The sequence below is a fragment of the Octodon degus genome, unplaced genomic scaffold (assembly GCF_000260255.1).
Source record: "Octodon degus isolate 3935 unplaced genomic scaffold, OctDeg1.0 scaffold00084, whole genome shotgun sequence".
NCBI lineage: Eukaryota > Metazoa > Chordata > Mammalia > Rodentia > Octodontidae > Octodon > Octodon degus.
Window position 1 is genome coordinate 4,280,715 of NW_004524660.1, and position 16,115 is coordinate 4,296,829.

Sequence of the window (16,115 nt, forward strand, 5' to 3'; positions counted from 1 at the left end):
ATATATATATGGTCTCAACATTTGTGAGATTTGGCTTCATTACTCTTCTTGGTATTACACATCCTCTTCAGAGCTCTCTAAGTTTATTGACTTTTCTTTTAGTTCCAATAAACCCTTAAGTTCATCCAGTGAAACTTTACAAAAATTCAGATAGTATATGTTTTTCTGTATGATAATTTCCATCTGGTTTCCTATCTATCTTTTCTATTTCCTGGAAAGTATTTATGTCTTCCTGTTTTAAAATCACTTGTTCTTACATTCATCAGTGTGGTTCTAATAGCTAATTTAAAATTCCTGCATGCCAATTCCAACGTCTGGCTGTGCAGTTAGTCTGTTTTCTTTTTTGTAAAACATGAGTCATCACTTTCTGTTTGATTTTTTTTTTTCATATATTGTATTGAGCAATTTTGAATTGTACTGGGACATTGTGGATACTTTTGGAGGAGACTTTGTGTGCTTCTGAAGAGTACTGATTTTGTTTATTAATATATTAGTGGTTTACCATGGATTCCTGTCCTGGTTTCTTTTTCTCATTGCTGGGACAAGATACACAATGCCCAAAGTTAAAGCGGGGGGGGGGGGTATTTAACCAACAATTTGTAGAGATTTATTTAGCTAACAGTTTGTAGAGATTTCAATCCATAATCAGTTTGCCTCCAAGGCAGGGTGGGCTGGCAGATAGGCAACCATTAAAGGCAGCAGAAGACAGTAAAAGCAGAGAAGGTAAGAGAGAGAGAGAGAGAGAGAGAGAGAGAGAGAGAGAGAGAGAGAGAGAGCTTTCTGTCTCTCTGTCTCTCTGCTGTATCCAGTCTGCTGAGAGGAGGGCAGTGCCAGTCCAATCAGTGGGCTGATTTGGCAGTCACCCAGCATTACACTACAAATCAATCACATCCTAAATGCAGCCACCTCCCAAAAAACTGGCTTGGTGCGAGTTTGTGGGGACATATAGACACAGACGGAAACAATTACCTATAGAATAAAATCATATTTAACCATATATTAAAGATCCCCCCTCTTGATTACACTTGTCCCTTACATCCGTTACTGCTCTTACCATATGTCCTCTCTCCCCTGCATAGAGAATCACCTCTAAGGTCTGATAAAATTCTCAAACAATTCTGTTTTCAATTTACCCACTCTGGCTCTTTGGCCCTCAACCTTCTCTCTCCACCAATTAGTCCCCTTATCATGAAGCCTTTTTCACTCTCAGCAAACTGTTCAACATCTTTCTCTATTTCAAAGGCTATCGTTAAAAGCAATAAAGAATTAGAATGATGTTACCTAAGGACAAAGAGGAGAGACACATGAATACATCTTCTCATAATTACCTTCATTCTATTAATAGTTTCAAATCCTTTTTTCCACTAATGAATGCATAATGAACTTGAATAATTTTTGTAAGGATATATGTTTATTAAAGGCTAAGCAGATAAATGTTATTGAGTTTGGTCATTGCCTCTTCCTGCATCTCCTAAGTTCAAACATTTTGCAGACCCAGCTCAACTGTATCAATATCGAAGGCTCCCACTTATAATAGCAAGTTTTAAAAAAAATGTATTTTGTTGTTACAGGGTCTCACTACACACCTCAGACTCATAGTGATCTTCCTGTTTTCAGCCTCCCCAGTGTTGCGATGACAGGCATTTACAACTATGCCTGGATTCTGTGGCTGGCTCAGCCACCCTGGGGGTGGGGCTGGTTCCGCATGTGGCGCGGGGGGACCCAACCGCGGTCCCTGCGCACACCTAAGCTTGCCTAAGCAGCTGCTTTAGTCTTCTGAGCTATCTCGCTGGCCTCCATAAATATTAAGATGCTTCAAAAGCACGTGTAAGCCTAAGAGGCAAATAGAACTTGCTGAAGACAATGTGGGTGCATATAGTGATATTGTGAATTTTGTACTGCTTGACAGTGAGCCCAAAAGCCCTCTTGCTTTTATGAACTTCTCACCAGGGGAAAAAATGAAGAGTCATTATTTTAGGTTTTGAAAGGCTAATCAGAGAAATGACAGTGTAGTGTGTAGTGTGTGTGTGTGTAATATATAAACATATGTGTAATATATATATATATATATATATATATATATTTGGTTCCTGAGGCAGAGAAATTTTATTTTTTAAATCTGGAAATTAGTTGTAGCCTGGAGATTTGTGGTTCTGATATACCTGGATGAACTGGCCTAAAAAAAACCATGGGGCTTTCCCCCAGTTCCCTGGTGGTCTCATGGTGAGGGTGGCATTCCACGGTAGCCACAGGCTGCTGCAGGACAAGGGTGTGGCTACTCTGAGTGGCTGTTTGCATGATCCTTAGAAGGGTATTTCACAATTATTTGCTCATTTCTTCTATAAATATTTTTGAGCCCCTGTTATGTGCCAAGCCCAGTTTTGAGCTCTGGGCACTTGTGAATACAATACAAATCCCTTCTGGGTCTAGATTTTAGATATACTAGAGTATTGTTTTAGATAGTTCACTTAACCATTCTGTTTCACATATGAAAAAGAGAGAAGTCAATTAAGTTGTTTTTATGATTTATTTTATTTCTAAAAGAAATGGTTTTGCAATGTTGTAATCTGTTTGGCATGTGCTTCTGCGATGCAAATCCAGTGCAGAAGTTCATCCCTCTGCCTCATCCCAAGGTGCCAAATCTCTAACCTCTTAGACGCCCCCAGCAGTCATCTCCCAGCCCACCCTGCCCATCTGCGCCCTGCTCCCGAGGGCACCGGGGGATCCAGAATTACACACGGGTGTCACCAGCTTGTTGCAACAACTTAGCTTTGCTGGTATTCCGGTAGCACCAAATGAGTAAAAGCAGAGCGGATCACAACATAATTCCTAGACAAGGTGATGTTTCTTAGCTACACACAATATTTTGCTTTACTGGGTTCCAATTTGTTGTTCATTAAGAGTCCTAAGGAGGAAAAGAGCTTTAACTTGCATTTAAGTAAAATTAGCCTATCATTTTAAAACTAACATCTAAGGCAAATGGAAATATATAAATGGAAGTACATGTACATATACATATATATATATATATAATGTTCATTTCTCTTTAAATACATGCTTTAGTTATTGCTATATTTAGAGTTTGCGTAGCTTACATACAGAAGAAATAGAAAGCCTTTTAGCATTCCTATTTATCTCAAAATGCACCAGATTGGAGCACTTGGCATTTCATTTTTCATATCTTTGCTGACTCTTCTGTAATAATTTCTTTAGCTTAAAAGCAAAACAGAAGAAATCCTGTCAGTACTTAATTTCCCATAGTTCTTGAAGAAATTCAGTACTCCCCAAGGTTAAAACAGTACATTCACAGTGAAAGGAAGGAAGGAAAGAAGGAAGGAAGGAAGGAAGGAAGAAAGGAAGGAAGTAAAGAAAGAGAGAAAGAAAGAGAGAAAGAAAGAAAGAAAGAAAGAAAGAAAGAAAGAAAGAAAGAAAGAAAGAAAGAGAAAGGAAGAAAGAAAAGGAGAAGGTCCATATCAGGACTAGTCTTTACCTAAAATAGTTTCATTTTTTCACCTAATATACCAGCAATATAGAAGATTGATAGCTAAAATTAGACCTTTCTGTGAAAAATCAGTCCGTTCTTAGCATGTCAAATAGTACACACACACACACACACACACACACACACACACACACACACTCACCCCCCACACGATGTTTTCTTATATTATGCAGAGAGTCCAGTAATGTTGGAACCTGAAGGACCCTCGTTACTCCCACGAGGTCTGTGCCTGCCAGTCCATAGAGGGCATCATAGTTATTTTTGGATGAGAAAGCTTGGGAGGTTTTAGTTTTAAAAGAAGTGCAACTTTTTTTTTAACTATAAAACATCTCAGAGGCTTTGCTATATTAGTAAGCACTGTGATTGTCCTAGAAGGAAAGAATAACCATTTCCTGAGTATGTTTGACCAACCAGTAGTATAATTCTGTAGAACTTCACCTAGGAAAATTTTCTCAACTTATGGGTAAAGAGACTGCTTATTGTAGTCCTGACTTGCTCCGAGCTTACAAAAAAGTTTTGCACGTGGCTAGGGCTGACCTATTCCCCCAACTCCTTGTTAATGCTTTATTCTAAAATAGGATAAACAGTGACTTTGAAATTTTTGTAATTTGTCCTCTGCTCTCAGTTTTTTTGCTTGTATAATATTAACTGTCCTAGCCACAGGGGCTTACTACTGTAAGTCTGATACGGTCTGGGCTAGCATCTTTTGGCCAAGGGCCTCTCCATTTAAGCCTGCCTCTCCATTCAGTCAATGAGTTTCAAGTGGACGTTCAAAAACAAGTTAATATTCCAACCCTATTTACCACCAAAGGGTTAAGCTGTTTAGATGAGGGTTTTCTATCTACAGAAAGGAAGCAGAAGGGACAACTACGAACTGAGGTGTATGCAGTCAGTTCTGAGCAAGCTAGTATTCCTGCTTCTCAAAATGACTGAACTAAAAATAAGAGATATATTACAATAGAATCAATATATCAGTTTGTAGATTCAAAGTAAAATAATGAAACCATTAACATTTTTGGTCTTGTTTTTGGAGAACAAACGGGAATCTCCTGTCCTCTCCTATCCTCTCCTGTCCTCTCCTCTCCTCTCCTCTCCTCTCTTCTACTCATCCCTTCCCTCCCATCCTCCTTCTTTTTCCCTCCTCCTCCTCTCTCTCCCTCCCTCTCCCTCCTTCTCTCCATCCTCTCTTTCCCTCCCTTTCTCTCTGTCTCCTTCCCTCCTTCCCTTTCTCTCTCTTCTCTCCTCTCTCTCTCTGTCTGTCTCTGTCTCTATCTCTCTCTGTGTCTCTGTCTCTGTTCATGTCTCTCTCTCCCTCTCCCCCCCACGTTAACTACACTGGTCTCAAACTCTTGCACTCCAACCCCCCTCACGCCTCAGCCTCTAAGTGGCTAGAACATGTACTTGTCTTCACAGCTGGCTTGGAATTATCTCTTTACTGAATCATGACAGATAGACCCACAAAACATTTTAACACTGATGATCAGCCAATGCCCATCATCTTTGCATGTTTCAGGAACTGCCTCTGACCCTCGCTGGACAGCAAGCCCAGCAAGGTCATGGTCAGAGATGCCCACTGCTGACCGAGGAGAAAGAACGTGGCTCCAGGAATCAGAAGAAACCGAGCCGCTTCCTGATTCCATTGCACAGAACGATGCAGCAGGATATAGCTTCTCCTACCAACTAAGTTAAGGGAAAGAGAAAAATGCTTTATTTCTTAATTACACGGTATTTTGCCTAAATAGCCCGTATTTCTAAAAAGAAGACATTTTCCTTTAATGATTCAGCAGCTGAAAAATCTCTGGCACTGGGGAATTAAGTATAAAGAGACAAATTTTTGAACTGGGTTGTTTTCCTGCATATTAATGAAGTTTATAATTTAAGTAAAGGAATTGCTAGACACATTCTTTGCTTCTAATGGTGGAGACCTCAAAGGAAAATGAGCTGATTATGCATATATTCTCTCTGCAATTCAAGAAATTCTCAAGGACTTAAAAATATGCTCCAAAACAGAATGGCACTCAGTTGCCCAATTAAAATGGGCGCATACCATAAATCTTTATTCTAAATATTTCCACTGGAGCTAAGTAGCAGTGGTTTAGGCTTTTTATATTTTTAAAATTGTGGTTATTAAGCTTTTCATTTGAATATTCTTATTTACTGGACTTCATTTTCCCTTTAAAAGGAGTGCAAATTAAATTTTTGATGATGGAATGGTTAAATATTCATTTAGCTTGGAAGAAAAGACCTGGGGGATGAGATTATTGACTATAAACTCAGGAAATTATATTATATGGAAGAGGCAGCACATTTGTTCACTGTAGTTCCAGAAAAGAGAATGAGGGCTGATACATGGAAGCTACAGAGAAAAGCAGACTCCCTTCACTGGAAGGAAGAATTGTCTTAAAAGGAGCAAAAAGACGCAGGGGCCACCCCAAAGCTTAACCCACAGTACGCGTAAGTTGCTTTAGCTTTTGCTGACATAGCTACCAATAAGTATTTAGGGAGAAATATGGTAGAAATAGTAATATTCAGAAAAGCCTGCTCATTTATTTGTTTGTTTTCTCTTGAACATGAGAAAGTAATGCCATAACTTGATTTTAGTGCTAAAATACCAAGATCTAGCATAATAAGACAATCTAGCTCAACCGTACCTTTACACTTGACACAAATGTACTGCGAAGCTAGAGCCAAGATAAGCATGTGGTAGCGAAGTGCTGAGCAGCCACAAGCCCCAGAATGACTGCATCTCAGAATGCCCCAAAAGGAGCTCAGTCTTAAGACTCGTCGACCTCTTCTCACTGCCCAAAGGTGGCTCCTTGGGGACTTGGGGGGTTTCCTGCATCAGCAGGCTCTCCTGACGATGGCGTGGCTGCAAGAGCCCCTAGCACTGGAGTTGTCAGCCTCGGTTTGCTTCTGGATGTATGAAGTTAGAAAAAAAAAAAAAAAATCATGAAACTTCCTGGTGCTTTTTTCTGGAAGATGCAATTAAACACTGTTAGTCTCACAAGTCTTTTGTGAGGATTAGGGGAAAGAAAGCAGCTGACAAGAATTTCATATACTGGACTGAGGAGATAGCTCAGTGGTCTAACTGCCTGCTTGTCAAGCTCAAGGATGCCAGAACTGCGGGCACAAGGTGCTGGCCACCAAAACAGGGTGTGGTACTACATGCCTGTAATCCCAGTGCAGGGGGAAGCTGACGCAGGAGGATCACTAAGAGTCTGAGCTGCATAGGGAGACTCTGCAACAAATGCAAAATTAAATAAAAGATAAGAAAAAAATTTCATAAACTGAGTACTATACAAATGTAAATATTATTGCTTATTTTTTATTTATTTATTTTGGGTGGAATTGGGGATTGAACTCAGATCCTGTGCTTGCCAGGGAAGCACTTGTTCTACTGAGTCATCTCCCCCACCCCAATTGCTCATATTTTAATGGAGACTACTAGATTACCTTAATTCACTTGCCCCTCTGATTTCCTGAGATTACTTCTCAATTTCCTCTAGAAATTATCTTTAAAGGGCAGAACGCCACTGGGTTCTGTGACTGCTCTATAGATGACCATAGTCACCAGCACCCGTAAGGAACAGAACTTTATCAAAGCCATCCGCTGGTCTAAACTTCAAGCATCACCCGCAGGGTGCTAATTTCCAAATCTATGATTATTATTATTCTGCCTCACACTGCTTTGTGCAGTATTAGAGCAGCAGTGGAGGCGCCTTGACTGGGCTTCCCACGAGGACTCCTAGCACCTGAAAAGGCACAGCGCGAGTAACCAGCAGGATCACTGACCACCAAAGCTGTCTCCCAGCACTCCCCCCTGCGCCCTGCGCCCACCCACCACTGGCGGTCGCCCTCAGTTCTTGGTGGCCGTTTGCTAGCTCAGCGAGTCCTCTGACACTCAGAGCACATCCCAAGCCACTGCAGACGGTGGTTTCTGCGGAACCAGGACTTGGAGTCGCAGACCTGCGTTGCGCTTGATCTTAGCCGAAAGGCCGAGAAGCGGGTACAGCGCTACGCAGTTAGCCGACGTTCCGGCTTTCCGGTCTGCACAGTCACGCTGCCGTAGCCTCAGTTATCACTGCCTTAAAACATCTGCCGCCTGGCACTGAATTTCAAAAGTGAGAATCCAGACAGCCTTTAACTCTTATGACCTGAAGGATTCTGAGAGCAAGACGTAGATGTCCTTTAGTGCTTCTAGGGCCCCAGAGAGAAGGCTGGACGGTCTCTCCTGAGGCTCCAACTTCAGACCATTTGGAGTTCTTTAACATGCACTACTATGATTTCCTTTTTTTTTTTTTACTTTTTAAAGAATACAATATAGCTGCCAGGGAGATGGCTCAGTAGAAAAAGTGCAAGCACAAGGGCCTGAGTTCAATCCCCGGTTCTACAAACAAACAAACAAAAAACAATATGGTAAAAAAAATTATAAATGATGCAAAATTTCATTAAACAAAGTAATAGGAATTCAGCAATGGTTGCTGTGATCCAACTCGTAGTGATTCTCCTGTTTTCAGCCTCCCAAGTGCTAGGATTATAGGTGACCCAGCATGGCCGGCTGAGGATCTAACCCCAGCAGCTGTGCTCTGCCTAAGCAGGCGCTTTAGTTCACTGAGCTATCTGGCAGGCTCTAGCTCTACTGTTTTTAAGCATATTCAGTCTGTTCCAGCTGCTCTTTACACTGTAGAACACATTTGAAGACTATACAAATCTCATATTTTCATTGAAGGTTTTGCCAGTCTTCCCAAATTAAAATAGTGGCTCCCTCTCTGCTGCTGCAAGGTAAGTATTCGCTCCATGCTACAGTTTAGATATGGTTTGAACACGTCCCGCAATGGTTCATGTATTGAAATTTAATCCATAGTGTGAAGCATTAAGACAGTGAAACAACAAAACAGCATCTGTGGTCTTTCGGGATGAGGCCTTTGGAGGGCAGCAGAAGTAGCTACAGTCACTGGAGCACACCTCCCATGACGGCACAGTGGTGGCTGTGTAAGAACAGGAGAGGCCCGAAGAGCTTCACACCCCAGGCCCCACCACGTGGGGCTCCTCGCAGCCTCAGGACTCTGCCAGCAGGGCCACGGCCGTGTCATCTGTGAGCGCAGATCTACTGTCTGTACAAAGTTCTCAGCTTCAAGAAATTGGTTTTAGTAAATAAACTCAGAAGATCACTTCACCACGTTATCATCTCTTTCTGTAGTTTTGTTCCTGAGCCCCTGCTTGATATGAGATCCTCAGGCACAGCACTCTGTCTCGTCCATCTCCACATGTCCATGTCTAAATCAGCATCCGTCCCAGGGTGGAGATTAAGTGTTCAGTGAGGATGTAAAGAACGGAGCAGAGGCTGCTGAGGTGGTAGTGACGCCCGGCCTCAGGCATTAGAAAGAGTGAATAATGTCCAAGCGCACCGCTTTAGAAGTGTCTTGCAGGGTGCTTCTTACATGAAAGGTGGAAAGTAAATATTTTGGTAGACTGATTGGAGTTAGGTGTGAAAGGGACATTCGGAGAAGTTCCAGCAAAACTGAAAAGCCTTTTGTCATTAACAAATCTCTTTAGCATCACACGATTTTTCAAGTAACACAAAGAAAGCACTGCCGCTTTCATATTTTTAGGCTTCCTCTGGTGCTTTTGCTTACCTGACATCAAACACCTTGCACTGACCGCTCTGAGGCCGTGGTGCCTCAAGAAGCTAAGGTGAACATCACCTTGCCCTAATTACAGTAAATGTGAGATGGTGGCTTTCAGTCAGTAAGAGGTTACAGAGGGGCGTCTGGCTTCCTCTGAGAATGAGCGTGCAGGGTCCTTGTTGACCCCTGGGGCCCAGGTAGGGCAGCCTGGCCGTGGGCCCTCCAGCCCTGTCATCAGGGGAAGGAGTGCGTGGTTCCGAGTGGGGCAGAAGCTGGGTGAAGACAGTTCGCTGGCGTGGAGTTTCTGGACGATGCTCATCTTCCTTTTGAATGATGAATGCTAAGCCCAGAGTCTGCGCTCCGAGCTACATCCCAGTTCTTATTCTTGTATTTGGAGCCCGGCTGTCCCTAAGACACTAAGCGAGCCAGACTGCGCTCAGACTTGAGCCCTTCCTGCCGCGGTCTGCCCGGGGTTGCAGGTGCGCACCAGCGTGTGCCCCGCGGCTCCTCTCATGAGCTTAAGCAGTGAGACAGGAAGGACAGAACCCTCAAAAACTTCTCTTCCCCCGGGGAGGCACGTCCCAGCACTGCCAGGGGTGCTTACAATCACAGATAGTACCAAGCCCCATGCATAGCGACTGTTTTTTTTTTTTTTTTTGTTTGTTTGTTTGTTTTACAAAGATGTACATCTGTGCATCTATCTAGAATAACATGTAACTTATCAATTAGGCACAGCAAGTGGCAAACAAAGGTCACTAATAATAAAAGAGCACAATTATAAATATAGCCTTCATAAAGTCTATTTAAAATCTATGACCGCTTATTTCTATTTCTGGAATTTTCCTTTTAATATTCTGGACTCGAGCAACTAAAACTATGGAAAGTTGACCTTAGGGTGAGGGCAGACTCTGGCCTTCATTCTACTGGTCACCAGCTATCCATAACAGAGCCTGCGCAAACACTGTAAGACGCAAGAAATGAATAAACACAATTACTGGAAAAAGTACGGATGATTACCTTTGGGAATGATTTGTGAAAAGGCAAAAAAAAGTGATGTTGATTAGCTTTTTTTAGGTCACCGAGAAAAGGACTTTCAATTCTGTTTTAAAGTTGTTGTTGTGAAAGCAGACACCAATTATCCTAGATCCCAAAACAGGGAGTTGATGAGTACATGGTATGAGTATATTACCAGATATTCATTTGTCTTTCAGATTTAAAAATTATTACAATAGAGTACATAACTTCCTTGAATTTTCTGTTCACCAAAGAAACAGGACAGCATGTTTACTTAATGGTCTCATGAAATATAGGCATCTGAAAACCAAGGTGGTCAGGTTTTTAATTAGTTTAGTTATAGAAACTCAGAAAGAAACAAAATCACTTAAATATAAAACTTCCAGTCGTGCAGACAAGAAACGTTGAGGTCATTATCCGCATTTAACGGCCTTTGAATTTACCCCCTGCCTGTATGAAATGATGTTTAGAGCAAACGTCTACTCTTCCTTTCTACTCTCCCCCTCCATCCGGGTACATTTTATTTATGCACTAGACAACCTTTTGGCCATTAGCACCATCTTGTTTCAGCAGTTAATTAACACAAGTACCATAATTTAATACAGCTAATGCTACTTGATGCCCTTTAATGTACCTTCCATTAGTTATATTATTGTAGTATTACCCTGTAAATTAAAATGAGATCAAGACTAAGAGAGCTGCTCTTTAATTAAGGGACTGGCACATGGACTTGTCTATTATTCACCAGAGAAAATCACCCTGATTTACTGAAGCAGGACATCCATAAGTCAGAATTAGTCCACGAAGATTAGTTGTATTGAACAAGGTGAGCACCATGGAGTCCCTGAGATTGATAATAGCTGTGTTTCCTCATTTTCCTCCATTATCTTAATAAATATATGATGAGAAGGAGTAAATGAAAGCAAAATAAGTGTGTAGCAAAAGAAGAATACATTTTGTATGATGAGGTTATAGTGTTTGTTATCAGGAAAACAGATACCAGGTGTGTTGTATCACACGCTAAGAAGAACATAAATGCTGCCTTAATCCAATGGCAATCAAAATGTCATGTTTACATTGCACAAAACTCGTCAGTTTAAAACACACACATGTACAATGAAGTGGAGACTCAGACTTCATAATCAGACAATTTCAAAGGTCATGAAATATTTTTGTTTAGAAGATTAATATTTCCAAATGAAAAATTCTGAGATCTGTATCAACTGTTCTGCGGGTAGTTATATGTGAGTACCACTCCACTCTCCCAGAATAATTTACAGATTTCTACACTTTGCTGGGGGTGGTGAGGAAGGTGACAAGTGGAATAATATCATTATCATTGTCACTGACAGACACGCAGAGATGTGTAACAAGATGCAGCCACGTCATGGGTTGGTGGCTGTACACAGGAAACAAAATCTCAAGTATAGTTTAGAAAATTTGCAGTTATGATGGTTGTGAAGAGGAATTTTTAGAACTTTCTTGCACAAATCATCAGGCGATAGTCAACCCTCTAAAGAGGACATGCAGCATGAAAGATGGCCTCGCCTGTTCATCCTGCAGAAACGGCAAGGGTGAACCAGCACAGCATGTGGAAGGGCCGCGTGCACTAGGGCACCGCTCACCCTTTCCCTTCCACCATGAGCGAGTCTTTCTTATATAACTTCAAAGCTGGAGACACGCCTGAGCCATCAGACCTTACTTCTTTAGTCCCTCCCCTAAGACTAAAAATATTCAGGCCATCTGGTGTCTAGTGCAGCACATGCCAGCTTCGGCTTTGCCCTGAGGAATTTGGACAGAGTGTGGAGGTGACAGCACAGGACCTTCCGGAAGGGCTCACCTCTGCTGGCCCTTTCTCTTTGGCCCAGCTGTTCCTCATCAGCTTGCCATTGACAGGTGAGCAGCAAAGACAGTGGAGGTGAGTCCCAGAGTACAGACAGGGGCCACCGTGAGCTCCTCGGGACCGTTGAAGTGCATTGCAAGGACACTACCAGGACGAGGGATAGAAGAAAAATGATAATCGGAAGGGACTCTGCACTCCTGACACGCCGCCCTTGGGAGATGGCCTGTCTGGTTCCAATGGAGAATGTGTAAAAATGCCTTTGTCATTAAAATGTGTTTCATACCTTTGGAAAATAATCAGAGGAAAGAAAAATAAAAAGCCCCAGAGGTCAATGTTTCCCAACTACACAGCTTTCAAAGACCGGCTTCTGAACAGTGGCAGAAGAGCGTTTAGGGAAAGTTGGTCTGTAGCAAGCATCGTGCTCTGACTGAGGACTTCGCAATCCGCCAGGCAACTAACTGGTGAATTTCATGGAACCACGTAGATCACAGTAGGACTCAAACTCAAACCTCAGTTTATTAATATTGGCCTTTATTCTACAGAAACGAATGTGAGTTAGGTACTTGTCCTTTGGTTTTTGTGTACTAGTGTTAGTAATAACATCATTAATTATTTTCCTCTATCATATGACCTGAATGACCAGACACTGGAATTGGTATCTTTTACTACCACGTTCCTGAATGTCCTCACTGCATTTGCTTATAAACTGCAGACTCCGGTTCCCGACAGCACGTCCCTCACCCTGCTGTGGTTGTTGGTAGTGCAGCGAGCTGCTCACTGGCACCTGGAGCCTCTACTCCACATGGGCAGCCATGGGTCAGCGAATATTTCTCTCGAAGACTGTATTTTGCTTAGAGACGTCTTTCGTATCTATCATTAAGATTTTGGTTAAAAGCTAATGAGTTTGGACTCTCCTCCATGAACATGAAGCTAGAACCAAGAGGATGGCACGTGCCTGCGGCTTTTCTGCAGCCGAGACCCTGCGCCTCGGACCACACTCTGAATGGTCAGACCTCACAGCCCGCAAGCCTGCCGTGGCTCTGAGCCTGACAGCAGCGACCTTTTCTTCCTCCCGCAACATACACAAGGAAAGTCTGAAAGACAAGAAGATCTCAACAGCTCCAGTTTCTGAGGACTGGTCTTCCCTAAAAATGCTGAAAGCCAGCAGCTGAAAGAATCCTACTTTCTTGTGCTTAATTTGTTTGATTACTTACTTAAGCCCTCATGATAGAAGTCCTGTTTATATTCTCCTCTGTAGGTTTCTCACTTAGAGTTCTTGGCATTTTCGGAGCGATTATTGCTTTGCTTATCTTTTGGTTCTTGCCCCCATTTGTTACAACCCGACTGCTCAGTTCTTCCCGGCTGCTCCCTCATGTTCCCGAGGTCATCGGTTGGCTATCTGACAACATGCCACACTTACAAAGCTTCCAAAACTCAGTGCTGACAGGATCTCATCACGCAAGTGTTTCACCTGAGTATCTTCAAAATTCTTAGAGACTCAGCTGTGCTTGTGGCATGCCAAAGCTGAGCGTATCCCTGGCACCCAAGTTCCGACCCTCGTCCATCTTTAGCTCACCTACAAAATGAAGTGTGTGCACTTCACTCAAGTCCGTGTTTTTAAGATATTATGTCTTTTCAATACAACAGCCACCAGAAACTTTAAAAGTAGAACCTGCGTTTCCTTAACAAATGCATTGTTTTCTAGACGCTTCAGCTTGGATGTAATAAATTTAAATGACTATAACATTCACCTCCAGATTCTTTTGTGCAAGACAACAGTATTACAGACTGCTGCACATGGCTGCAATCCTCTTTTACATTCCAAAACACCAGATAGAGTTCATTCCTCTCCAGCTCCTTTTAGATCAACTGCTTTTATGACCCCCAATTTCATTGCTGAAACTTAAAAACTACCTCCTGACCCGGAGAGTTTCCTTGTCTCAAAGAGCGTACTTTTTATATGTTATGTGCTTATTAAAGTACTTTAAAAAATGACGGGTTCCTTCCAAGTTCAGTGGCAACGAGGCTGGGGTCACAGACTACGGCTGAGTACAGGGGGTCACAGATAGATTCAGAACCTACTTCCGCATAAGTATTCCCAAGAAAGCCTGGTCTAGAATATGACACCTGTCACTTTGTAGTCTGGAGATACGACCACTGGCATTGGCCCTGGCCACACCCATTCCCATGCAAGGCCGACAGAAGTCTCCTTACCTTCCCCGCACCTTTATGTCTGAGATGGCATAAAAGTAGCGTGCCAGGTGAAGCTCGTCTACAAATATTTCCCCCACCGCGGGTCTCAACAGCCTTATCCTCAGGTCTGTGACTGTAAAGAAATCTCTGAGCTTCTTGGTTGTATCCAGCTGACCGTAGAGAGAAGCCATATTCCGAAGTCGAGGTCCAGCAAAGAATGCAAACCTGTCTTTGATTTCAAAGTGGATGATTTTGCTATTTGTTGTATACCCCGTGGAGTACTCTTCCGTGCAAATGATTTCTAAGACCGTGTGTTGCGATAAATCCTTCACGGATTTGGGATCCATGTGAAAAGCGTCTAAGCAATCCGTGGCGTAATACTGATAGGGTTGCCATGTGCGTCCGTAATCAAGCGATTTCTCCAGGATCATTTGGTCTGGACGCCCCGACTCAAAAGTAATAACTATGTTGTCTGTGAGCTCAATGGTTTTGCTCCAAGAGAGGGTGATGTTAACTTGGAGAGGCTTGGGGTACTCCTTCCAAGTCGCAGACTGCCAAAAGGTGGAGGGGTGTCTTCCTTCAAAATCAAACATCAGCTCGGGGGGGTGTGCCAGCTCGGGGGTGCTCGCATCACACTCATTATTGCACATGTAGGGGTTGCCCTGTGGGAGAAGAGAAAAGAGGGCGCATCAGAACCCTGGCTTGACACGAGTCCTGCTGTATTGCTGCTGCTAAGAGGCTAACAAAATGTTTCCAATGACCACTTTTATTTGCCCTTGCTGGAGTCTCTGATTGAATAGCTTTTAAAAGCAATACGGTAATTTTTTTTGGTCTTGTTTTCTTCCTTTTCAGAAATGAAAACTGCTCACTTACCCCATATGTCTTAGACCCATCATGTGGTCACAGAAGCACAAAGACACAGAGCAACTGCTTAACAACCCAGTAGCAAGGATTCCCCTTAGAGAAAGGCCAGAGAGAAGAAAGGGAGTTTCCTCCCTGCCTCCATGGAATTCCTGAAGAGAATGGCTTTTTACAAAGGCATTTTGCAAGTGAGTCCTTAGAACTGGCCATGCGCAGTAGACACCTGCAGCCTGCTCAGGCCAAGCTACCCAGTGGCTCTTGGCTTCCCCTCCGATCCATCATCCTTAACTGGTTCCCCACTTCATAAAGTCTGGTTTTGAAACATTTACTTTATTCACCACAAATCATTAAAGTGTGGTACACTCCAGGCTCTGGGGCCGATCCAACATCTGCCATTCTATTAACTAGAGAGGAGAGGATTTCTCAGGAAAGTCTGGGCTCGGGTTGTGCTCCAAGTTGTCAGGAGAAGAATGCTCACTGCATTCACCCCTCAGCACCCACAAAGGACTGCTCTCAGGACCCCGATGGACACCCAAACCTGCACATGCTCAAGTCTCATCCATGTCCTCTGCATTAAAACTTAAAGGGCAAATCGTCTTTAGATTACGAGCCAAGGTAAATGCTATGCAAATAGTTGTTATACTGGACTGCTTAGAGGCCACTGACCCAGCTGTCATAGACCTGACTGCGTGGCAGACAGAGGGGACGCGGAAAGAGCAACACACAGAGAGCGCTGGGGAGACACGCAGGGCTGTGGGATGGCAGAATGCTCTGGCAGGCGCGTCTGCTGCTCTCTTCATCCACAGAATTCAACAGAATGCTCAGCACATGGCTGATTCAAGCACTGCTTCTAGGCACTTGCTGAAATTTTTCTTAATATTTTCTTTCAATTCACAGTTGACTGTGTCTGTGGACACAGAGCTTCTAGGTTTGAGCCACATATGTGTGCATTACTCCATGCTGTTCATAGGTGGCTGTCCTCAGATGGTAATTACTTCTACCCTCATCCACTTCACCATCATCACATCATCACCATCACCATCATCACCATCACCACCATCACCATCACCACCAC

At 43.0% G+C, this 16,115-nt stretch overlaps 1 protein-coding gene across 4 annotated transcripts in view; it reads right to left on the reverse strand.

Moving 5' to 3' along the window:
• Ntng1 (netrin G1) overlaps positions 1-16,115 on the reverse strand; it is a 380,898-nt gene that overhangs the window by 137,743 nt on the left and 227,040 nt on the right. For all 4 annotated transcript variants that reach the window (XM_004636958.2, XM_004636955.2, XM_023721719.1 and 1 more), the window contains exon 2: positions 14,201-14,841. In XM_004636958.2, coding sequence (XP_004637015.1) covers positions 14,201-14,841 — 641 coding nt within the window. The remainder of the gene's footprint in view (positions 1-14,200; positions 14,842-16,115) is intronic.